The following is a 24548-nucleotide window of genomic DNA, read 5'->3' on the forward strand; positions in this document are numbered from 1 at the left end:
TTTTCTTTATCTACATGGGCATGGAAAATGAGAGAAAAAATAGAGCATGGAGTAAGAATAACTATGTTATACACTTTCTCCGTTTATAAATAAGTGTCCTCAACCATCAGAAAACACATATTAAGGACGCAATCAAATTTATATTTGTAACTTTATACAAATATTAAAAAAGTAGTAATAGGAACACAATGAGAAGAATATGGATAGTTTACTCTAAATTATTTAAATGAGACATTTATTGAAGAACAAAGAAAAAAGTTAAATGTTACGCTTATTAATATAACATAGGGAGTATGTGGCGGAGCTAAACCTATAAATCCTAAAAATTGGGCCACAAATTTGGACAAAAATAATGAAACTCAACCAAATCCCAAACATTATTTATAGTGCAAAATTTTCGGGTCAGGCAGGGCCTAATAAACTCTGGCTAAAACCCGGCCCAAAATTCAATTGGCCGAATAACTCTGGGCCAAACCCGACCCAAAACCAGGTTGACCCATCGGGCCGGACTTATTTTGCCAATGCTAGTTGGTACGATCATACATTCATATTATCAATGGAGACACTGAATTATTTAAAAAAATTAATTTTAAAATTTTCAGTGAACGAGTAGACTAGGAGAGTGATGGACAAAATTTATTTACAAACTTACCTACAAATTAATTTCCTCAGCTAGAAAGCTCAATCCAGAATTATCTAAACACTTAAAAACAAATTAATTGTGGAAGAATAATTCAGGATATGATAAATGTAGATAGTGAATAAAAAATATAGATTACATTGACTACTACTGAAGCTGCAGAATTACAATTACTGAACATTTCAGTCTCCCCTTATAGTAACATATCAGAGAAACTAAAATACACCTAATATTGACATCTCACAGGAATATATGTAAGATAATAATAAGACAGCCTTTATTACAACAACTACATCACAAAATACAATTCATATTGATATGGATCTTAATCAGTATGGATGACTTACTAGGTTATTCACATGTACGAATTCCGGTTGCTAATCCGTAGTCTAGATCGTGGTATTATGCTCAAGTTGTAGCTTCTCTGGAAAATCCGAAAGCAGACTGCAGCCACAGACAATGCGTTTTACAGCAGAATCGTAGATTTTCATTCATTACTATGTTTCTTGTTATGCATGTCACCTACAATTATCATTCTTATATAAACAGAATGAAAATAGAATGGACTCACCATATTAAGAAGACGTAGGGCAGCAGGTCGTGTGAATTTTCTGGCGAAGAGGAAGCATTGAGAGGGTTTCCCCTTGCTAGTGCACCACTCTCTTCTATACTCAGTCTCGAAATAGATGTTATCTATGGCCTGCAGAGGAAAACACGTATATGAAGCCTAAGAAATTTCGAATTGTAACTTTTCTGATACATTCATAGTACTATTATACATTAGCAGCTGAGCCAATTCCACTATCTCAAAGCTACTAATGCCCAGAATCCAGATGAAACCGAAGAAACGATACAGTTTTCCACAAGCTGAGCCATAGTCAAAGAGGAATTAACTTCAAATCTTCAGCTGTGCAGGGCCCAGAGAATTACACAATATGCAACTAGACTCTGCTTACTTGAGATTAAGTCTTCGAGGCAGAAAGAAAGGAAGAAAGAAAGAAATCGATCAACACCAACATGGAAATATATCATTCCATTCTTACTAATGTGCCCTACAAGAAATAAGTTTCTCGGGAAGATCAAAACCTTCAATCTAGAAAACACTAGTTATACGTCAACGTTAGATCCACCAAAGCCCTAAATTGCGAGTTTAAATTTTTTCCGATGAGGTTAGAGGCTTCATTATTTTTTTAACCTTCAAATGAAAGTTTATTTGAGGGATCAGGGATGGTTCATGCGGGCTTCAATGCTCGAGGGAATGGAAACATGTGGGAAGGAGAATGGGAATATATCCAAAACAGCAGGAAAATTACCTTGATGGACTGGATAAGACTGGAAGTAGCATCGCCCAACTTGTAGGTGACGGGATGCCATCCTTTCCTATGAGGATCTCTCGAAGATGTTAGATCCCAAGAACTGTGAGTCAGTGACCTTCTAGTGATTTCTCCTTCTAGACCTTTTAGCTGAACAGACAAAAGATAATCAATGGACATTGATAATATTTAACAGCTAGCTTTGAGTGAGGTCAGCTTACAGTGAGCAAGGTTTGAACATAGTGTTCATCAGGTATACAATTATGTTCAGCTGATGAATCGGCAGGCTGCATAACAAAATTGACAACAGAGTTAAAACTTTTCTCCCCCCATAAATAGTTTTCACGATCTAAAAAAGGAACCCAAAATCATGAAAAGAAATCCATAGGTACTACTACTTCTCACTACTGCAGTTAATCATGTTTCAATTGATGTGTGAAAGGAAATAAACAGAGAGCAGACTTACAATGGGACGGTCTCGCCAAAATTCAGGTAAAGACTTCCTCTGTTTTCGAAAGGAATGGAGAAAGAACAAGTCAACAACAGAAAAATTTAAATAAAATCATGCTTGATAGAGAAAACATGTCCATGTCAGCCCCTCCAATGATATTAACATTTAAATTAATATTATGAAAAGTAGCAAGCATAGTTCATAAAGTATGCTCATAGAGATATTAAGCATCTGAACATCTAACTGATTGTAGAATTTACATGCCAGAATTTTAGTAGATATAAACTTTTCCTCACTCGAGAACTTGAGTTGGGAAAGATTATTCATCGAAATAAGGTAAATGAGATCCTTAACGAGTTCTGAAAATTACCTTTGCGCCTTTGATCAGTTAATTCCCTAAGGGGGTGTTTACTTTGGATGATAGCGTATATAGCATAAGTTAATCCACCATTTACTTTGATGGATCGAATAATGTTGAGGCTTGAGCCTGTTTGATCATGTAATCCTTCAAATGCTCAATCCTAGTATTGGGAATCTAATCTATCACTCAAAGTAAATGCCCCTTTAGGAAGTAAAGAGTATTTAGACAAGTACAAAGTTACATCAATGCATAATGCATTTAAAGCTAGCAGCGAAAAACTTTGAACTAAAACAAATACAACTTGTGGAAGGTGAAAGCATCATGACACCAAAAATATATTCAACTCTTAATCAGACAATGATGCAAAAGGGGAATGCTCACTATACCAACCTTGCATTGTAACTGAAACATAGAGAATACAGTTTTATCTTCAACTACAACCCCAGCATGCTTTCTGGTCAGAACAACCCACTGCAAAGAACAAAAGACAGATTAAGAATAAAACAAACACGCTAGAAACATAAGTAGGAACTGTGTAGTTTTTATTTTCATATCTGCTTCTGTCATAATGTATCTGTCAAACTAGTTCAACTCTGAGAAGTACAAAATCACGAGTCACCTGAGATCCCTTCCTCCAGTTGTCAACAGAAATCACTGGATGCATTTTTGGATTGTAACGACTTTCCTTTTTATCAGCAAAACTGCAACCACAATTGACAAGGAGGTCTCACAAGCTGATTAAATTCGGAACTTACATCCACAACAAGCTGTGTACTTGAAAAGAGAAAATATAAAAACAAAAGCTTAAAAAAAAAAAGGATAAACCAGAAATCCAAATTATTAATCATTTCACAGGTAAATAGGGAGAGCAAGGAATTTGGGGTTGACATTACCTGTCCACAAAGCTATTTGGGGTTGACATTATATAGTCATACGTGTAGCTGAAATTGTAGAGAGGTATGCAGCTGCAGCGCAAAAAATAAAAACAGATGAGTTGCTCATCTTTTTGTGACTGACTAGATTTTTATAAATTCAAGAAAGCCGAAAGGGATACATTAAAGTATAGAAGGGGGCTTATTATCTCACAGCACAAATCAGATTTTACCTGTCTGAAAGGAAAAGAAACCGCTCATTGAAAGGATCCATCAGCGCACCTTGAAGCAAAATACGCTCTGCCTGGATCATGCTTGCTTCTCCCCAATCTACCTAATAAAGCATCACTAGTTAGATATCACTTGAAATGCAAATAAAACATAGAGTGTGAGATTCTTATATAAAGATTAAAGTCAATCAACATACCAATCGAAGTAAGACAAAAAGAGTATCACAGATTAAATATACATTTTATTTCCTTCAAATTGAATATAGGATCAAAACCATGATATTGAAAGAAAAAAAGTAGAGGTACATCAGGAAACTGAAATCTTGTTCGGCGAGAGCACAATTTATTTTAAAAAAACCAGACCTGTACGCTATCATTCACTTGACGGTTTAAGAAAAATTTTGATCTCGTCGTTGCTGCATTCAACAAGAACCCCGGTCTTGAATGAACATAAATGGAAAACCTATTCTCTGTATCACCCTGCAAAATAACATAACGTTCCATAGATTGAAGTGAAAGCTCTCTATAAAATCTACTGTCAAATAAATTTTCATGGATTAAAGACAATATTACCACTACTATGTCTAAATAATTATTTGATCATCTGACTATAGGATTAACACACCCAAAAGAGGTTATCAACCCGCCCAAACAAGTAAATAAGATATATATATACTTCATATAACTACTGTCGGACAAACACAACTTACACTTCTAATTAGATCACATCATAATGTAAGATGTCCATCAGTCAAAAGCTATCAATGCTACAAGTAGTGAAGACAAGATTGCAATCAAAAGTTTTCCCAACAGAATAACTAATTTCTCATGCTCCCCAGAAACAAAGGTATAACAGTAAGGCAAAATCTGAGATCGCCCCTAATTAATGAACTGGTTTACATGCATGATAACAAATTCCAATTCAGTCCTTACAATTTCAAATCAGATATTATCAAATACTATAATTTTGAAAGGTTCAACAACTTCAAAAGTATAAACATTCATTTCTCGTCCACTTTTGGTTCAGAAATATATCAATACAAATAACTGATAACTTAATAAAGGGGAAAAAAGTACATGTGCAAATAATAATTTTGCAACTCGATAAATTCAAGGAGCTTAATACATGTTTTCAGTTTATTACAAATATATCATACTTAATTCAAGTATTTTCGAACTTCAATGAAATTCGTCAATGGTGCATGAGTAAGCAATGATGCATTTAGGATTGTAAATGAACAGAGCTACTAGCAAGTTATTTGAGATTCGGCTCGAAACAAAGATCGTTCGGAGCTCGATTCGATAGTAAACAAGCCGAGCTCGAGTCTGATTTCGAGCTTGATAATTTTAGCGGGCCGAGCTCGAGCCTGACAGCGCTCGGCTCGTTGAGCTTGCGAACAAATTCCAATTCGTTTGTTTGCGAACCTGTTCACGAACCTTCAATCGAGCTAGTACACGAGCCTTGAACGATCGAGCTCGAGCAACATATTGATTAAGACGAATAGCACATCTTGAACATTTTTCAAGCCTTTAATGAGTTTTGAACGAGTTCGAACTCGAATATCATTTTATACGAACATCTGAAGAATCAAGCTCGAGCTCGAGCTCAAATTCGACATTATCAAGTACCACACGAGCCAAACTCGAGCTCGGTAAATGGGTGATGAGTCGAGCTCGATCAAACAGAAGCTGGAGTCGAGCTCGAACATCTGAATATTTAAACAAGCTGAGCTCGAGTTTGCTAGTATTCGGGCTCGGCTCGTTTATGAATCGAGCTCGAGCTCAAATCCTATTAATTATTAGTCTTTCAGATGATCACAACACAATCAATGAGGAATAATGGTGGTTCTCGTTTCTCCTATGATTCATATATACTCAAAATTGTGATACAAAAACAATTTTAAAAAATCCCTAGTCTGCCAAAGCAACACATTAGGAAACTGAATTATGTGGCATATTGTAAACAAATAAAAGCAAAGTAGAATTAGAAAGAAGAAAAATAAAAGAGAAATAACCGGAACCGGATTAAGATCGCTTCCATAAAAAGATTAAATAAGTTTCCAAAAATGGTAAGAGGATGCCAATAATTACCTGAAAAAATACATCCCAAACAATGTCGAGAGGAATCCGATTCCGAGCAATAAAAAGAAAAGCAATCTTCGGCTTCTGCAGCGTCGGAGATATTAACGAAGGCATTTTGATCTTACTGTACTCTGATTCCATCAACAGAAACGTCGCGAAACAAATCGCAATCAAAAGAAACGCGAAGAATTTTCGCTTCCACCTGTGATGAAATTTCCCCGAATTCGACCTCCGCTTCATCCGCTCTAACTGAGCTCCTAATTTAGGGCTCAGCATTTCAAATTCTCTCAATCTTCACATCATTCACTAACACAAATCAATCTCTCTGCATTCCACACTGCATTTCAGCTGCATCTTCTCCACTTACGCACAACATCGGCTCAATTTACACTACTCTGACTGTCTGACTCAATACAAATAGATCGGTGAACAGATAAAAACTTAAAAAATCGGCAAAAATTCTAGAATTCCGTGAAACAGTCACGGATTAGCAGAGAAGTGATCAGCTTCACGAGCTATGAGAGAATCTGATGGCAACAAAATCGGAAGCTCGAATTATTTACTCCAGATTCCAGTGGAAATTACTAAATCACTTGATTCAGTAGTGGAAACGAAGCTAGAGAGAGAAACTTGGCTTAGAAAGTGAGATTATATGATTGGAAGTAGGAATAGACACTGAGTGTTTTTTCCACTTTTATGCTTCCTTGCGTGTTCTGCCCGACACTGCCTAATCCTTTCTCTTTTTGCATAATTTGAAATTAATAGATATTTATTGGATTAATTGCATATAAATTAATCTAACTTTCAAATAAATTTCAATTTTCACACAATTTTTAAATTTTGTATTAAAATTATTTATCTATTATTATTTTTCTCATTTTGCTATCTCGTTCATTTTCCAACTAAATTTAGTGCTTAAATGACCATCTATGTGTCCAAATTTGCCGATTACTAAACAAACGTTGATTTACAAAGAAAACAAAATGGGCAAAATCGACTAAATTTGATCGAAAAATGAAAGAATTAATAATTAAGCAATTTTAATACATATTTTAAAATTTTATATATAAAATGAGAATTGTTTGAAAGTTCAATAATTCATAAAATATACAAATTAGAATAGGGGGGTTACAATATGATAGTTTAGTCTACAGGGAAGCATTATGATATAAACTCCTCTTAAAATACAAAATACGAATCAACGAAAATGTCTGATTCTATATATAACATGTATGAATTCGTTGTGTAAATGTATGAATTTCAAAAATTAAAATATTCACTCTTTGTGAAATTCAAATCTAAGACTTTGAATTCATCCAACAAAGCAATGAACCACTCATAGATTTTAATGATCAAAGGATCGTAAATTATTTCTATTTACATTTTAAAAATACTAGTACTAGTTTTTATTTTAATCCATCCCTTGGTCTATAATTATCTTCAATGTTTCATATTTTTATCATTATTTATGAATTAATAAATATGAAAACGGAGATATATTGAAGTAAATAAGTAATCAGGTGAATACTTTTTTTCAGAATGAGACATACTATATTTGTTAATAAGTTTAACTGAAACAGTTATACTATAACTTAAGTTTAAGATTAACATGATTTAAATGCTAAACATGAATTTGACAACATTATGATTGTGTGAGGTTGAAATGTCATTAAAGGGGAAGATAATATGATATTACTATGTCCTTAATTGGATGCGTTGGGACAAAGTAAATCAAATACTCATGTAAGATCGTTTTATGATTAGATAGGTGGCACATTCATTTTTCTGATTATTTATATATAATTATAAATATACAATTTATTATAAATTTGGCTTCGACTCTTGATTTGTTTTATAGTGAAATTATCTCACACTAGGCTCTTCTTTCTAAATTGAATTAGAGAATTCAGACTTGTAATATTTCGATTATGGTGGCACTAATCTAAATGTATTTTATTACTTAACTAACGTTTATTAACTATTCTAATTAGAATGCAAAGTTGAAATTGGGAATTTATGTTATAAATAAAGACACACTTGAGCTTGCAACCTACCACATTGGTTGGGCTTGTGTTTAGGTAATTGTCGCATATTTGGATTTAAATATGAAAATTGGTGTTGTTAACTAGTTGGATTATTATACAAGAGAATAATTAAATCAAATAAAATATTTCGAGACTATATAGATAGTATGAGGGGAAGTATCGAGCACAACATAAATAATAAATATTTAGAATTAAAAAAAAAAAAAAAACACTTGAAAATATTTGACCGCTGCATTTAGATACACTTGTAATATTTCAAAATGAAAATTCATGAAAATTTAGAATTATATAATTTTCACAACAAACGTATGAATAAAATCAAATATATATATATAATTAAAAATAGAAAATCTTATGTGATAAAACTAAAAGGGGGGATCGAGGTGAGGAGTTACATCGAACACATGGTTTGGTGATGCTACCAAATCATTTCTTTTTGTATAACATTGTTTATATGTTATGATCATAATTAATTAAGAGCTATACCAAACATCACTTTATTTTCTTCTAGAATTAATGTGCAAATGCGTTTAATATGCAATTATTCACTCGGAAGCTCGAGCACCTAAATATTGCAATTATTTGAATTAATTGGGTGTTAAATATTGCAACGACTTTTTTTCTAGGTTGACTTTGATTAGTTGAATTAATTGTTTAATTAATTGGTTAATTATACAAGACCATGTGCATTAATAATTGTATAATACTAGTATTTCACAAGTTTAATTATGATCTTTATTTCTGCCCGTTAAAATTTGGTAGATATGCACATGTCAGGAGACAATTAACTTTACATATTATATACAGTTAATATAGCTAGGGTTATTTTTTATTGATAATTTTACGTTAAAATGAGAATTTCCTAGATTATTTTAAATTTTACAATCATGAATTTTATGTCTTTTCTCGTTTTTTGGGGTAAAAGAACTAATCTAATGAAAATCTCAAAATTACGCCCCCCTTCCATCTACAATATATAAAAACAAAAAAAAACAAAAAAAAATCACCAAAAAACACACCTAGATTCCCGCCCAAAATGCATTTCATTGTATTTTTTTTTTGGGCGATTTCTGATCTCCGGCCTTGTTTTCTCCGGGGATCGTCTTCATGGCTTCCTCTTCCTCTCTTCCGGCTCCTCCTGAGCCGCCCACTCTTTCTCGCGAATTGGCTATTGTCCCGAATGCAACTTCCGTTGATGCTTCGGTCCCTCGACCGTCTCTCCCAGGATCTGTTTCTGATCTTGGGAAGGTTATCTCGCCTGTGAACACTACCCCACATGAGCCGCCACCACTCAATAAGGGTAAGCCTGTTACTAACCCTAGACGAACTTACGCTTCCGCGGCTAGGGTTTTTTCGCCGAAGCCTTCTGATGTTTTAGCATAGGATTTTTGTGCGCTCCATCCTCATACCACTGGGGAAAAGATGGTGTTGCATATTCCAGATTCTATATATCAGCAACAGTTGCATGAGCTACGTTTTGCGCTTCATGCGAAGTTATTATTACCAAAAGGTAGTCTTCCTCGGACTCCTTCTAAGATTCAGGCGGAACTCTCGTCTTTGTGGCGCTTGGATAGCCTGTTTCGTGTTGTCACTCTGGGAAAAAGGTTTTTTTACGCTTCAATTTAGTAGGGAATCTGATATGCTTACTGCTCGCTCCAAGCTTTCATGGAAACTTTCCTTTGGACTTCTTCGGATCCGTGATTGGACGCCTCTCTTTGATCCGTATAAGGTTTCTTCTACTATCGCCCTGGTTTGGCTCCAGATTTATTACTTGCCTCATGATTGTTGGCATCCTGAAGTTATTACGGGCATTGCACATTCGGTTGGCACGCCAACTAAACTTGATGGTCTTACATATTCTGCTGCTGTAGGACACTTCGCGCGTGTCCTGGTCGAGATTGATGTTTCTAAGGTTACCCCACTCACCTTTCGGTGGCACGTGGTAACGTGCCACCGAAAGGTGAGTGGGGGTAACCTAACGTGGCTTTGGAGGTGGAATTTGGTTATGAATCTATGCCATATTATTGTAGTATTTGTAAAACGATTGGCCATTCTTCGGATAGATATGATGTAGTAGAAAGCTTAATGACTCCAACATTAAGGAGACTGCGGTCCCCAATATGGTCCCTGCGGAGGTTCCTACTGCTATTCATGCGTCGGTTCCTCCTGCTGCGATTTTTGAGGATGGTTTTCGTCCGGTGCGTGGTAAAAAACATAGGCGTCAAGCCCAACGATGGAATAATAAACCTAAGGCTCCTGACACCACTAATCAAAATGGTTTTGAGGTTCTTGGGGAGGAATCAGATACGGAGATGATTTATGAAGAAACTGAGCTGCCGCTTCAGGCTTCCGCGGGGCAGACGGCTCCAATAACGTGCATTCCGTCTCCGAACAAGGTCGATTTGACCAGGAAGCAGGCCGAGTTATACTCTTATGCTGGGGCAAATCACCAAGCTGTTCAAACGACTGGGGTGGATTTCTCTTCTTCGGCCAGGGAAAGCAGCTTACCTCAGGTTCAGCCTGACGGCATTTTATCTCTCACCATTCCACCTCCGGTCAGGCATAGAAGCTCGGATTTGGCTAAAGGGCAGGTTGAGTTGTCCTCTTCAGCTGGGGAAATTCATCAAACAGCTGCCGTGCACAATTCTCCCTCTCAAGATTTAATTCAAACACCTGGTGTTAGGTCCGGAGGGTCTCGAATAGGTGTATGGGGGAGGAATACACCTATAGGCTATAGGCTATTTTTAGACTTTTACAGGAGTTAAAACGAAACTTCAAACACAAACTCAAATAACCTGTTTACTGAAAAGAGTTTTGACCAAAACATGGTTGACGACTGATACTGAATACTCTTCAGTAAAGAGTTATCAGTTAAGTCAAAGACCTTAACTGATCATACACGTAAGGATTCAGTCGAGTTTGATAAACAAAGATGTTATAAGTCTTACTGACTATCAGAAGATAGATCAGTTAGACTGATAACACACGCAGCGAAAAAAATTTATTTCGAAATAGCCTGTGAGTTAAGCATGTTGTTGGTCTTTAGGTCTCTCTTTGCTATTAATCAGTTTTTAGTTTACGAAGGGAAGAACACAAGTAAGAAAGTAAATACTGAAAGCAGTAAATAACATAGAGTTTTTTACGTGGTTTGGAAAACACTTCCTACATCCATGGTCGGTTGATCAGACCAACAACTTCACTGGCAAGTGCTTACGGGTGCACTGCAAACATGAACATGTGCTTACGGGTGCACACAACCGAAACAACTGAAGATCCAATCTTCAGTACCAACACACCTTGTTGGATTTCTCACTCCTAGCACGCGCTGGGCACTAGGACCTCACGGAGACAGAACACCTTTCTAAACTCCTTTTTCACACAAACACTCAATTCGGTCGGTTGAAGAGAGGTTTGAAAATTTGCCAACTAAACTTCAAAGAACAAGTTCTTTGGAGTTAGTTTGACCTAGGCTTTAGATAAACAAGGTTTGCCTAAGGTCTAAGAGAATATATGTAATCAGCAGTGACTGATTTTTGGCTTTGGGATTCTCTTCTTCGATTCAAACTTTGGAGAGTCAGGCTTTAGTTGAGTACCTATTTTGGCAGCGTTTCAGCTTATGTTGTTGAATCGGTGAAGATTGAAGTGATCCTCGAGCGCTATTTATAGGAGACGTCTTGAATAGATCCATTGGCGGAGAAGGTCTTCAAGATTTCATCCGTTAGAAAGTAATTTGAACTTGGGCTGAGGCTTCAATCTTCGAGGTTCCTTGTTTGGTGAGAACGGCTATGTTGAGGAGCAGGAGATGCGACATCTCTGAAAAGGTAATCACCAAAGAGGAATGACCTCTGCAGAGAAAGGACGATCCTGAGATCTCTGCATTTAATGCGGCTGTACTTCTGGAGTGCGTGGCTTCCTTTGAACGTTGTAGGTTCAGTCTGAGGAAGAATGTTTAACTGATACTTGACTTTAGTATCAGTCCACTAATTCCACGTGGCTCGCATTTAAGTAATCTGTCAAAACTGATTCTTCAACTTGATACTTCAGTCGACAACTTCAGTCTTCAGTCTTCAGAACAACAACTAAACTAGAAAAAGAACTCTAACACTTGAGTTCAAGCAGTTCTAGTCTATTACAAAATAAACTTATTGATTTTGGTATAATCAAAACAAGAATTAGGATATAACACTAAGTTCTCAACACCCGGAGTGGATTTTCCTTTGGTTTCCCCCAATCACTTGGGGTCTGATTTGACATTTGTTAGGGACACTCAGAGTCGGCTTTCGTCCTCTTTGGCTAGGGCCAAGTCTCATGCAGCCGGTTCTCGATCGGATCCTCTTGCTGACAACAGTTGTGTGGGTAAGATGGGCAGCGCAACGAGCTTTGATCGTGGCTTTTTTGCCTCTGAGGGTCAATTGGATTTGCGGCGCCATAGTGAAGTGAAACGTGCTGCTCGTGCTGAACATGACCATGGTGCTGAAACACCTAATGTCCGGCCCAAGGCTTTTTTAGATTTGGTCCGGGAAGCCAATGCTAATGGCATGCCGTTGTATGCTTATTCTACTTCTTCCCAATGCCCATCATCGATGATTATGGATACGGTGGTTGGCGAACGTTGGAGTGATATTATGGACGCGGAAGCGGATGCGCATCGTGAGGATAATCCTCATAATGAGGAGGATGAAATGTTGGTTATCCAATGAATATTTTTGCATGGAATATTAGGGGCTTTTCTACTGCCCGTAATCTTTTACACAATCAATGTGTTACTCATTCCCCTTCACTTGTTGGAATTTTTTAGCCCAAGACTAGTTTTAATCGTACCCAGTCTTCTTTTTGGCAATCTATCAATGTCCGGCCGGTGCATCAAAACGATAGAGACGTGCATGCATCCAATATTTGGATCTTTGCTTCTCCGACGATTACCACTAAAGTTGTTTTTTCTTCTGATCAAGCGGTGGTGCTTGAGGTTGAGATTCCGGGGTTTTCTTTCTTTGCGGCTTTTGTGCATGCGAGCTGTAATTATATCTCGCGCCGTTTGCTTTGGGAGTTTTTGGCGGGTTACGCTTCTGGTAGCCTCATTCTCATTGGTGACTTTAATGCTCTCCTTGGGGCACATGAGCGACAGGGTCGGTGCAACCCTAGTGTTATTGCTTGTCAAGAGTTTCGAGATTTTATTGATGACAACATGCTTTTTCAGTCGGTCTCTTCTGGGCCTATTTTCACTTGGACGGATAGGCGTCGTTTTCCTTACACCACGGAGTCAGTTTTAGATCGTGTTCTTATTTCTGCTTCGTTTTCTGATTATTGAGAGAATATCAATTATCGTGTTCTTCCGCGGGTGGGTTCTGACCATTCGCCTATTGATGTGTGCATTTTAGTTGCTTAGTTTAGTGTGTGTTTTGCTATGGTTTTATATTGGTTTTACATGATTTGTGATGTTTTGGCATAGTAATTAGATGGATTGGAGATGGATGCTCGTGGACGGAGGAAGTTGGTGAAAGTCGAGAATTGTGGAAGAAGTTGATTGATTTTGGAGGAGTTTTGAGATTGAGCTTGGATTAATTATTCTAGATTTAATTATGTCCAAAACTCTCGATTTTAATTATTTCATATGTTTTATTTTGTAAGGGCCGAAGCCCATTAGCAACAACTTAAGGGTTTTAATTCCCTTAGCTTGTTTAAGGGAGAGCCGCATAGATTAGGATATATATATATATATATATATATATATATATATATATATATATATATATATGTTAGGTTTTAATTTAAAAAACCCACTTAACCGCAATTTAGAGTAGGGAATTGAAGTTGACTTTTTGATTTCATTAGGTATTAGACGTGATTTACTTAGGTTTTAGAATTTAGTTATTTTGAATTACTTGCTTTTGCTACATTGAAGATTGGTGGCAGATCAGTTTTTTTGGTGAATCAAAACAGACGGTTTCTTTTAAATTCAAGTGGTGACATTTATTTTCTTGCAATTTATTTTATTGTTCTATGTTCATCTTTATTTATTTGATTGTTCTTAGTTTAATTATGAGTAGCTAAACTTTTAATTCGGCGAGAATAATGAAGCACTAATTTAATAATCTGTAAGACCTAATTGAGCATAAAATTGGTTCCTATTGATTCCGATTAATTCCTTGTGTTTAAAGATAATCCTGATTTTATTTAAGCCTGATAAACTTAGATTTAATTGGATTACAGTCAATTAGCACCTCTAATCCGTAATTGTTGGAATATGGCTGATTAGTGATAAAGCTACCGTGTTCGTAGTAGGAATAAACTGGTGGATTAATTATTACTAGTGTATCTAGGATAATTGATCTAAACTGGGTTCCTTCATCTTAATGCTATTAGAATATTAAATCTATGACTGGCGTATCCAGCTAGGTTATATTTTAATAAGGGAAATAGGCAGGACTGGCGTATCCAGCCGTCTATCGACACAGTAAGTAGGAATTGGGGTGTGTCAGTGCGTATCACGGTATCCTATAACTAGTTGGCTGATAGAGATTAATTAATCTTTGCGTCGATGATCAGAGCTTTGAATTAGTGTGGATTTATTTGAGCCGAGTTACCCTTTTATTGATTTATTTCAAGAGTTATTTTATTTGATTTAATTTGCTTTCTTAGTTAATTAATATTTTCTCAAAATTTAAGGCGTGTCGGCATCACCAAAATTATAGATTTTAGGGAACTGAATGATTTACCTGCTCTCTGTGGGATCGACCCTGCTTATCATCATACTAATTTGTTTTGATAATTCTACAGGAATTATTTGGTGGTATACAACGTCCACCAAATTGGCGCCGTTGCCGGGGAGCGGTGTTAATCTAATTCTTTTCCCTTTGATCTATTTTCCCTTTTTATTTTCTTTTGTTTATGAGCAGATCTTCTAAGCCAAACCTCCTCTACGATTGTGAGATCGAGAAAACCGCAAAGAAACTAAGGAAAGAGGCTAAGGCAAGGAAGCTACTGGAGCTGTTGGATTCGCAACCTGACCTGTCTTTTCGAACGAAACAGTTCGTCGAGGCGAAACCCAGTGCTGTCGCTGCTGACGAGGCTCTGTTTGCCCAAACAGAACCAGAATCAGAGGCAGAAACAGTTTGTGAGGAGGCAGTTTATTCGAGTTCTGACGAAGGCACCGGAGACGACATGGCCGTCAACGATCCTAGGCTGTGCGACCCCTCCAGCCACGAGGCCGATGACCCGCCCACCCCAATTCAGATGCCGACAGCTGCTACCGGTATTGAGATTAAGCTTGGACTGCTTAATGTTCTCCCGAAGTACTATGGCAAGAAGGGAGAAGATCCGTACAATTTCTTGAGCGAATTCATCAAAATTTGCAAGGTCCAAAAATGCCCTACTGGAGTTACGGAAGAGCACTTTAGATTGGCAGCATTCCAGATGGATCTTGGATTGGTCAGCATGTTCCTACTTTAGTTACTCAGAATCAAGGGGAGTCGCTCATTTGTTGCCCTTCGGAGGACGAGATACGGGCAGCGGTTTTTTCCATGAATTGCAACGGTGCTCCTGGGCCCGATGGTTTCAGTGGTAAATTTTTTCAGGTTGCATGGGATATTATCTGTTCGGATGTGATTTATGCGATGCAATGTTTTTTTACGAGACATTACTTGCCTAAGGGTTTGAATTCCTATTTCTTAACTTTGATTCTTAAGAAAGATGACGCTATGTTGATTTCAGATTATAAGCCTATTGGTTTGGGCAATTTTCTGTTTAAAATCATCATGAAAATCCTTGCTACGCGTTTGAATAACATTGCTTCTGACATTATCTCGCCTAATTAGTTCGGGTTTGTGGCGGGGCGCTCGATACATGAAGGTATTTTGCTCGCATCAGAAGGTGTTAATTGCATGAATCGATCTCGTAAAGGGAATAATATGGCCTTGAAGGTGGATATTAAGAAGGCTTTTGATACTCTGAATTGGGAGTTCATTAATGTGGTTCTCACGGCGTTTGATTTCCCTACGGTCTTCAAAAATTGGATTTAGACCATCTTCGCTTCAGCCCGTATTTCTATCATGTTTAATGGAGTGATTCATGGCTATTTTGAATGTAGCAGAGGGGTGAGGCAAGGTGACCCTCTCTCTCCCATTCTTTTCGGCCTAGCTGAGGATCTTTTGAGTAGATTGCTTCTCCACGCGGTTGATAATGGTTTTATCTCCCAGATGCAAATGTCTCGCCAGTTGAGTTTCTCGTCGCATTTGCTGTATGCTGACGATGTGCTGTTGTTTTGTCGCGCTTCTAAACGCTCGTGTATCATGATTAATTCTATTTTGCAAATTTATGCTCAAGTCTCGGGGCAGCATTGCAACACAGCAAAATCTACTATTTATTTTGGTAGGGGTGTTCCTACGCAGGTGCAGAGGCGCCTTCAGTGTCTTCTTCATTTTTCTATTGCCTCCATTCCGTTCACCTATCTGGGGGTTCCGGTTTTCCTGGGCCGTGTCTCGGCTTCTCATCTGGTCAAGATTAAAGATATTATTCTGTCAAAGTTCTCTAGGTGGAAGGGTTTGCAATTATCTATGGCCGGACAGGTTTGTTTAGTTGCTTCGGTGATTCAGAGTACGACGGTGCACAGCATGCTCATTTATCAATGGCCGGCTAAACTGCTTCATGAGCTTGATAAAGCTTGTCGCTCTTTTATTTAGACTGGTTGTACCACGTCAAAAGCTCGTTCCTCGGTTGCTTGGAATAGGGTTTGCGCTCCTAAGGTGAGGGGTGGTTTGGGTGTGAATAGCTTTTCTGATATTAACAACAACTTTATGTTCCGTTTGGGTTGGCAAATCCTTAAGGAATGAACTCTCGGTTTTGATATCTTTCGCCGGCGTTATCTCTCTCCGTTGTTGCGTCCATCCTCCTGCTGGTTTTCTTCCTCTATCTGGCTTAGTGTTCGGGAGCCGCTATAGCAGATTGTGCAGGACACGTTCTGTATTATTGGCCGGGGGGATTCCATCTCTTTTTGGCATGACAATTGGCTCGGGTATAGGCTCTCCTCGTGCCTACGTATACCGAGCTACATGGCTCATTTTCTCTCGCACAAAGTGTCAGATCTTTATTTTGATGATATTTGGCATCTCACTGACTCGTTTCTGGAAGCGTTTCCTGAGGTTGCTTTCGACATTATCTCGATTCCGATTGGGGATGTGGATGACGATCGAGCATGGGTGCACTCTCGGTTTGGTAATATTTCTGCTGCTATGGCTTTTGATCATTTCGCTCATTCTTTTCCTTCGGTGGATTGGGGGAAATGGATTTGGGCGCCTTTCATCCTGGTGCGCCGTTCTATCACTTGTTGGCGTATTATTTTGGGCCGTCTTCCCACTATGGATGCGCTTCAACGTTGTGGTTTCATTGCGCCTAATATTTGCAGCCTCTGTCTTAATGCCGAGGAAAATATAGATCATCTTTTTTGGGATTGCAATTTTGCTAAGCATTTATGGGGCTTTCTTTTCTCTTGGTTTGAGATTGAGGTTCCGGTTATCTTTGCTATACAATATAGTGCAAGTGCTCAAGTGACAAGCCTTTGGCGTGTTGGCGTTGTAACGATTCTTTGGGGTTTCTGGTACTCTCGCCATCAGTTGATTTTTCAAAATGTTGCGGCTTCCCCTCATGATATGGTGAAACTTCTTAAGGTTTCCTTTTTGGAGGCTACGACCAATTTTAAATTAGGAAGCATGGCGAACTCGGTGTTCGAGCTCGGGATCCTTCGTCGTCTCGGTGTTGCAGGCAATCCGCGGCCTGCTTCGGTCAACATTGATTCTGGCTGGACTCTTCCTCCCCCATCTTGGCTCAAAGCTAATATCGACGGGTCCATTCGTGGTAATCCTACGGCGATGCATGCTGGTGGTGTGGTAAAAAATGCCTTTAATTCGGTTGTGGCGTGTTTTCACTTTTCGGCAGGGGCTGGTTTCACCTTTGAGGCGAAACTTTTTGCTCTTATTATCATTCTTGAGAGGGCTGCTGCTCATCAATGGTATAACCTTTGGATAGAGTCCGATTCGATGTATGTTGTTAATGTTTTCAATAATCATGAGGTTCTGATCCCTTGGCGTTTCCGGAGCAGATGGCATGCTGCGCTCAACGGCGTGGAGCAGTACAACCTCTGTTGCTCTCATAACTACCGGGAAGGTAACCGCGTCGCCGATTACCTTACTTCCTCTCTTTCACAGGAAGGTTTTTGGCTGCATTCTATCCCTGAGATTGCACAGTTGGTTTTCGATGATGTCCACTCTTCATTTGTTCGCATGGTGCGATACCTTGCTCTGGGTGCGTGTGAGTTTGTTAGTTTGGTTGTTTGACCCTTTCTCCTTGGGTTTTCTTTTTGTTTTTTCGGTGTTCGGTGGAAACCGGGGGGACTTGGGGGTGATGGTCCGACCAGAACTTCTGAAGTCTCCTCACCTCAGCTTCCGCCCCACCGTGTTGTGTTCTTGTTTTCGTTGTATCTAGACGGGTACTCTTTTTCCTCGTTTTGAGGTTTTAATGAGGCCCGGCCCTGGTCTTCTCTTTGGGTTTTTTAGGTTTCTTTTTCCTCTTTAATAAACTTTTAATTCAGCAGTATTCTTTTTTTTGTCTTATTCTGTGATGTGCTGAAATCCTTCAATATATGGCTGCATTTAATGTTCATTTAATGTTTTGCCTTTTTTTACTGTTCCATGTTTTGTGTTGCTCATGCATGCTTCGGATAATGTGAATTGGCGGCTGCAAATTATCTGCTAGGATTTGGTGGCTGCGAATTTGAGGGTGTATTTAATGTTTGCATTTAATGTTCAATAAATGTTTTGACTTTTTTGTAGTATTTCTTTGGTCACATATTTTTAATTCATATCTTATATTCACATATTGTTTCATAATTGTCATTTGCAGAATAGATTAAATATTAAGTTTATAGAATAAGTGAAGTATTTACAGAATTTTGTAAATAATTAAATTAAATTGGATTAAATAATTATTATATAATAAAAAGAATCACATAAATATATGCATATGTTGTTATTGGTTTTGTACTAAACAATAAAAACAATATATATATTGATTTTGTACTAAACAATAAAACAATATAAAATAATATATTAAACAATATATTAAAATAAAAACAATATATATATTGATTTTGTAATAAACATTTAATGTTGCAGATTTTGTAAATACAATCGAATATTTGTGTTTGAGCTGGTAAATGTAAGAATATAAGAAGAATAATAATAAAATAGTACTGCTCCCGTCCCAATAATGTTGTCCCCTTTCTTTTGGGCACGGAGATTAAGGAGTGCGAAATTAGTGTTGTAAAATAGAAGGTCCCACATGTTTAAGAAAAAATAAGTATAGCTTAACTCCTTCCCCAAACATGTCTCTCTCTCTCGGCACTCTCTCCCTCATCATACACTATGCAGACGTCGCGCCGCCGGCGACACCATATTTAACTCTGGCGATGACAACAGTAGGCGGAGCCACACCTGCGTGCAAGACCTAGTCCGACAGCCCCACCTTTTTGCCTGATTTCTCTCCTCTTCGCTGCCTCATCTCTCCCCCTAGTTCAGCCCCAAGTTCTCTGTGTCTTTCAACAATTCCACGAAACCCTCAGCCCCCTAATTTTTCTTCAACAAAATTTCACGAATGCAAAATTCACCCAACTACAAAACGAAATCAAGAGCACAAAGTAGAAACAACCACATTAAATCATACGTATCAAATACACACAATAAACCCTAGAATGCAGACATACTCAGCAAATTTCGGCGAGATGCGAGAGGGCAGAGGTGAGATTTACAGAGGGGGAAGGGGTGGAGGCGGCGCCTAAGAAGTTATAGAGGGGGAAGAAGGGAGCGAATTTACAGAGGGGGAAGAGGAAGGAGGCGTCGACAGAACAAAGGTGAAGGGAGAGACGACACCTGTAAAGTTATAGAAGGGAGAAGAGGGGAGCGGATTTACAGAGAGGGAAGAGGGAGGCGACGCCGGCAGAACAGAGGTGAAGGGAACGCGCGGCGCCGGTGGAATGAATTTAGAGAGGGGGAATGAGGGAGGTGGTAGAGAGAGAGAGAGAGAGCCGAGTAAGATGATTTAGAGGGGAGAGGGGGATTAATTATGATAGTGTTTAATTAGAAATTAATTAGTTCCTAAAATTTTCCTAAAAATGAAATGGGATAAGATTATTGGGACAAACCAAAAAGGAAAGTGGGACAAGATTATTGGGACGGAGGGAGTAATATAATGAAACCATACCACAGAGATATAGATAGATGAAAGATGAAGAGGGATTAAGAAATGTAGGTCTTCTTGAGCCGCGCAAATGTTAATCATGAACAAGGATTAAGAGATTGTGGATCTGAAGAGAATCAAAGATATTGTGGCTCTGAAGATGCACAATTTAAGCTATATCAAATATCAAATTGGCGCCATAAATTTTCCAATCCATCTATAAATACCTGTGCATTTCATTTGTTTTGACACACCGAAACTTTAGGTTTCTTTTATTCACTTTCTTCATTTCTTTTATGAAGCATAAAACACGTAGAACAAATGTTTTGTGTTTTGTATTCTACAGCTATTCTCAGTATCAGTTTGAAGAAAGATGGCGTCGTTGGTGTGTATGATCAATGATCTCCATCCTTCGATTACCACATCTGCAATAAAAGTCAGAGTACTGTGTTCATATCGAGTTCCTTTTAACGGAAATTGGCAGGATATAATGAGCTTCGAATGCATACTACAGGATGAAGAGGTTTGTAAAAATACAAAATATAGACATACATTTATTTTGTACTGTTAACTGATCTTAGTTTCATATCTGTGCAGGGGTCTAAGATACATGCTTCATTCGGAAGGAATTTAGTGAAGTGTTGTGGGGAAAATCAAAGAAGGGCGTTATTATGTGTTCCACAAATTCTACATAAGGCCAAATCACATGCGTTTCAAAACCACAGATAATGATTTTCGTATAATAATGACACAAAAGAGTCAGATCTGTGCTATTGAAGCTAATGAATTTCCAACTGATAAGTTTTTATTCAAGACATTTGGTGAAACCGTTGGAATTAAAAATGCTACAGATACAACGCTATTTGGTAAAAATTCGAGTTTTTGTAATTGTTTGTTTATGTTGAATGGCAGTGATTTTACTTTAAATGTGCTATAGATGTTATTGGAGTTATTGTGGAGAGTGGTGGTGTTGTGAATCGACCTAACGCCAAGATGCTTGAGCTGAAACTTGAGGATGAGAAGTAATATTTATGTTCTATAATATTGTTATATGTTTTTTGCTGCTCATTTGCTTGATGATGAATTTAAGTTTTTAATTTTTTTTTTTGGCAGTCATAATTCTGTGGTTTGCACTTTATGGGAAGACTTTGTTGATGAATTTTTAAGTCAAGTCGATCCAAATGTGAAAAAATACCAATAGTGCTGGTACAATTCTGCAGGGCACACATATACAAGGGTAATGTTTTTTTGCTGTATAAGTTATAAGCTTTGATATATATATAGTTTTTGAAGTTTAATTCATGGTTGCAGGGGAGGTAAGAATCTCTACTTCTTACAACGTTTCAAAGGTTCTACTAGACACAGACATCAAAGAAATGAATGATTTCAGACAGGTGTAAAGATCTTTTGTTTTTTGAGCTGATTAAGCATTTTATTTAAAGAGTGCAGAATTGATTTTTTTTGTTATATGTTGTAGAATCTTTGGAAACCTTCGATTCTTCGAGACTATGAACATTGTTTTCAACAATTAACCTAAGAGGTTGATTGATGGGATTGAAAATCTAGAGGTCAAATCTATTGAAGATGTTTTTTGTTTGGAGTAATCATTTCTAAAAATCTAAATTTATTGTTTCTATTTAAACTGCAACATTGAAATTTGAAAATTAAAGTACTATAATTTGTATCTTTTTGTGAAACTCAAGATGGGTGCTATTGGATTTGTGGAAAGGTTGATCATATTGACTCAAATTCTGAATGGTGGTACATGGCATGTAAACGCTATACTTAAAAAGTAGCTAAAGTTGATAGTAAGTTCTTTTGCGATAGATGCAAGAAATACGATGGGATGGCTAACAAAAGGTAAAATTTTACAATAATTCATTATAGATTCGAGAGTTGTTATAATTTGATATTTTATAATTATTTTTTATTGATAGGTTCATGTTGAGGATCAATGTGGTTGATGCGAGTAGCAATGCTACTCTTTTGTTGTGGGATCGTGAGGTTGTTCAACTCTTGGGAAAAAGAGCTTAGGAGATAAATGGTGGAGGTGTTAAGGTATATAGTGAGTGTTTTATTTCAGTTATTGCTACTCGCATCAACCACATTGATCCTCAACATAAACCTATCAACAAAAACAATTATAAAATATCAAATTATAACAACTCTCGAATCTATAATGAATTATTGTAAAATTTTACCTTTTGCTAGCTATCCCATCGTATTTCTTGCATCTATCGCAAAAGAACTTACTATCAACTTTAGCTATTTTTTTAGACCAGCGTTTACATGCCATGTACCACCATTCAGAATTTGAGTCAATATGATCAACCTTTCCACAAATCCAATAGCACCATCCTGAGCTTCACAAAAAGATACAAAATATAGGTACTTTAATTTTCAAATTTCAATGCTGCAGTTTAAACAGAAACCATAAATTTAGATTTTTAGAAATGATACCTCCAAACAAAAAACATCTTCAATAGATTTGACCTCCAGATTTTCAGTCTCATCAATCTACCTATTAGGTTGATTGTTGAAAACAATGTCCATAGTCTCGAAGAATTGAAGGTTTCCAAAGATTCTACAACATATAACAAAAAAAAAAAAAAACCAATTCTGCACTCTTTAAATAAAATGCTTAATCAGCTCAAAAAACAAAAGATCTTACCTCTGCCTGAAATTATTCATTTCTTTGATGTCTGTGTTTAGTAGAACCTTTGAAATGTTGTAAGAAGTTGAGATTCTTACCTCCCCTGCAACCATGAACAAAACTTCAAAAACTATATATATCAAAGCTTATAACTTATACAGCAAAAATACATTATCCTTGTATATGTGTGCCCTGCAGAATTGTACTAGCACTATTGGTATTTTTTTTCATATTTGGATCAACTTGACTTCAAAAATTTATCAACAAATTCTTCTCACAAAGTGTAAACCATAGAATTATGACTGCCAAAAAAAATTAAAAACTTAAATTCATCATCAAGCAAATGAGAAACAAAAAAACATATAACAATATTATTAAACATAAATATTACTTCTCATCCTCAAGTTTCAGCTCAAGCATCTTGGCGTTAGGTTGATTCACAACACCACCACTCTCCACAATAACTCCAATAACATCTGTAGCACATTTAAAGTAAAATCACTACCATTCAACATAAACAAACAATTACAAAAACTCAAATTTTAACCAAATAGCGTTGTATCTATAACATTTTCAATTCCAACAATTTCACCAAATGTCTTGAATGAAAACTTATCAGTTGGAAATTCATTAGCTTCAATAGCACAGATCTGACTGTTTTGTGTCATTATTATACGAAAATCATTATCTGTGGTTTTGAAACGCATGTGATTTGACCTTATGTAGAATTTGTGGAACACATAATAACGCCCTTCTTTGATTTTCCCCACAACACTATTCACTAAATTCCTTTCGAAGGAAGCATGTGTCTTAGACCCATGCACAGATATGAAACTATGATAAGTTAACAGTACAAAATAAATGTATGTCTATATTTTGTATTTTTACAAACCTCTTTATCATGTAGTATGCATTCGAAGCTCATTATATCCTGCCGATTCCCGTTAAAAGGAACTCGATATGAACGCAGTACTTGCAGATGTGGTAATCGAAGGATGGAGATCATTGATCATACACACCAACGGCGCCATCTTTCTTCAAACTGATACCGAGAATAGCTGCAGAATACAAAAACACAATGTCACACCCAATTCTTGAAGGAATAAATACAATCGAGGTGCAACCATTTTAGAAAAATAACATAAGGAAAAATCCCTATTGAACCCGAATAATAAGATAACAAGTCGGGCTAGTCCCCTTTAGATCACAATTTTTGTTTCATGTTTCTGATAACCAGTATTCATTAGCATAAGACTAGGAGTTAAGTATTTAAGCTCGAATATAGATGTCATTCTAAATCTAACATGAAAGTCTTAAGTTGAGAAAATAAAAGACAAATAAGAGTTATTGCTACAGCGGAAGTCTAAATAGAAAGTTCAACCATAACCTCAGCTCAGTCCCGTTAGCACCGGCCAGCCAACCTGAAAACATTTGAAAGTATTTTTGGACTAACTACTAATGTACTCAGTGGGCAAAGTATTTTCTGAAATATTTTATATTTTCGTAAGAGCCGTTTATCCAATCATAATTGACATAACTTAGAAGATTTTAAATTGAAAAAACTTCTAAGTATATTAAAATAATTTCTTTCATTTGTGCACACATGTCACACTCCCTTTCGTTACTCGCGGTGATCCCGGACCTTTAGTCACCGACGGATCCATTACTCCTGCTTA

At 37.1% G+C, this 24548-nt stretch overlaps 1 protein-coding gene and 1 long non-coding RNA gene across 4 annotated transcripts; both read right to left on the minus strand.

The window, feature by feature from the left end:
- Positions 1 to 755: 755 nt before the first annotated feature.
- On the minus strand, positions 756 to 6687 carry LOC130989349 (glycosyltransferase BC10). 2 transcript variants are annotated; one of them, XM_057913307.1, is made up of 11 exons: positions 5959 to 6687; positions 4231 to 4347; positions 3871 to 3971; positions 3659 to 3730; positions 3385 to 3466; positions 3156 to 3236; positions 2420 to 2458; positions 2175 to 2240; positions 1954 to 2103; positions 1212 to 1340; positions 756 to 1084 (listed from the first exon to the last, which is right to left on the minus strand). In XM_057913307.1, the coding sequence occupies exons 1-11, from the start codon at positions 6223 to 6225 to the stop codon at positions 1049 to 1051; spliced, it is 1140 nt and encodes a 379-aa protein (XP_057769290.1). In that variant the 5' UTR covers positions 6226 to 6687; the 3' UTR covers positions 756 to 1048. The 2 variants fall into 2 exon arrangements, with proteins under 2 accessions (XP_057769290.1, XP_057769289.1); XM_057913306.1 differs by having other exon boundaries at positions 756 to 1340; positions 5959 to 6626.
- A 12516-nt stretch (positions 6688 to 19203) lies between these two features.
- LOC130989350 (uncharacterized) lies at positions 19204 to 23845 on the minus strand. 2 transcript variants are annotated; one of them, XR_009090573.1, is made up of 3 exons: positions 23765 to 23845; positions 20447 to 23348; positions 19204 to 19654 (listed from the first exon to the last, which is right to left on the minus strand). It is a non-coding gene; the product is annotated as an uncharacterized LOC130989350 (long non-coding RNA). The 2 variants fall into 2 exon arrangements; XR_009090572.1 differs by having other exon boundaries at positions 20447 to 23840.
- Between the last annotated feature and the right edge of the window lie 703 nt (positions 23846 to 24548).

This window comes from Salvia miltiorrhiza, chromosome 6 (assembly GCF_028751815.1).
Source record: "Salvia miltiorrhiza cultivar Shanhuang (shh) chromosome 6, IMPLAD_Smil_shh, whole genome shotgun sequence".
NCBI lineage: Eukaryota > Viridiplantae > Streptophyta > Magnoliopsida > Lamiales > Lamiaceae > Salvia > Salvia miltiorrhiza.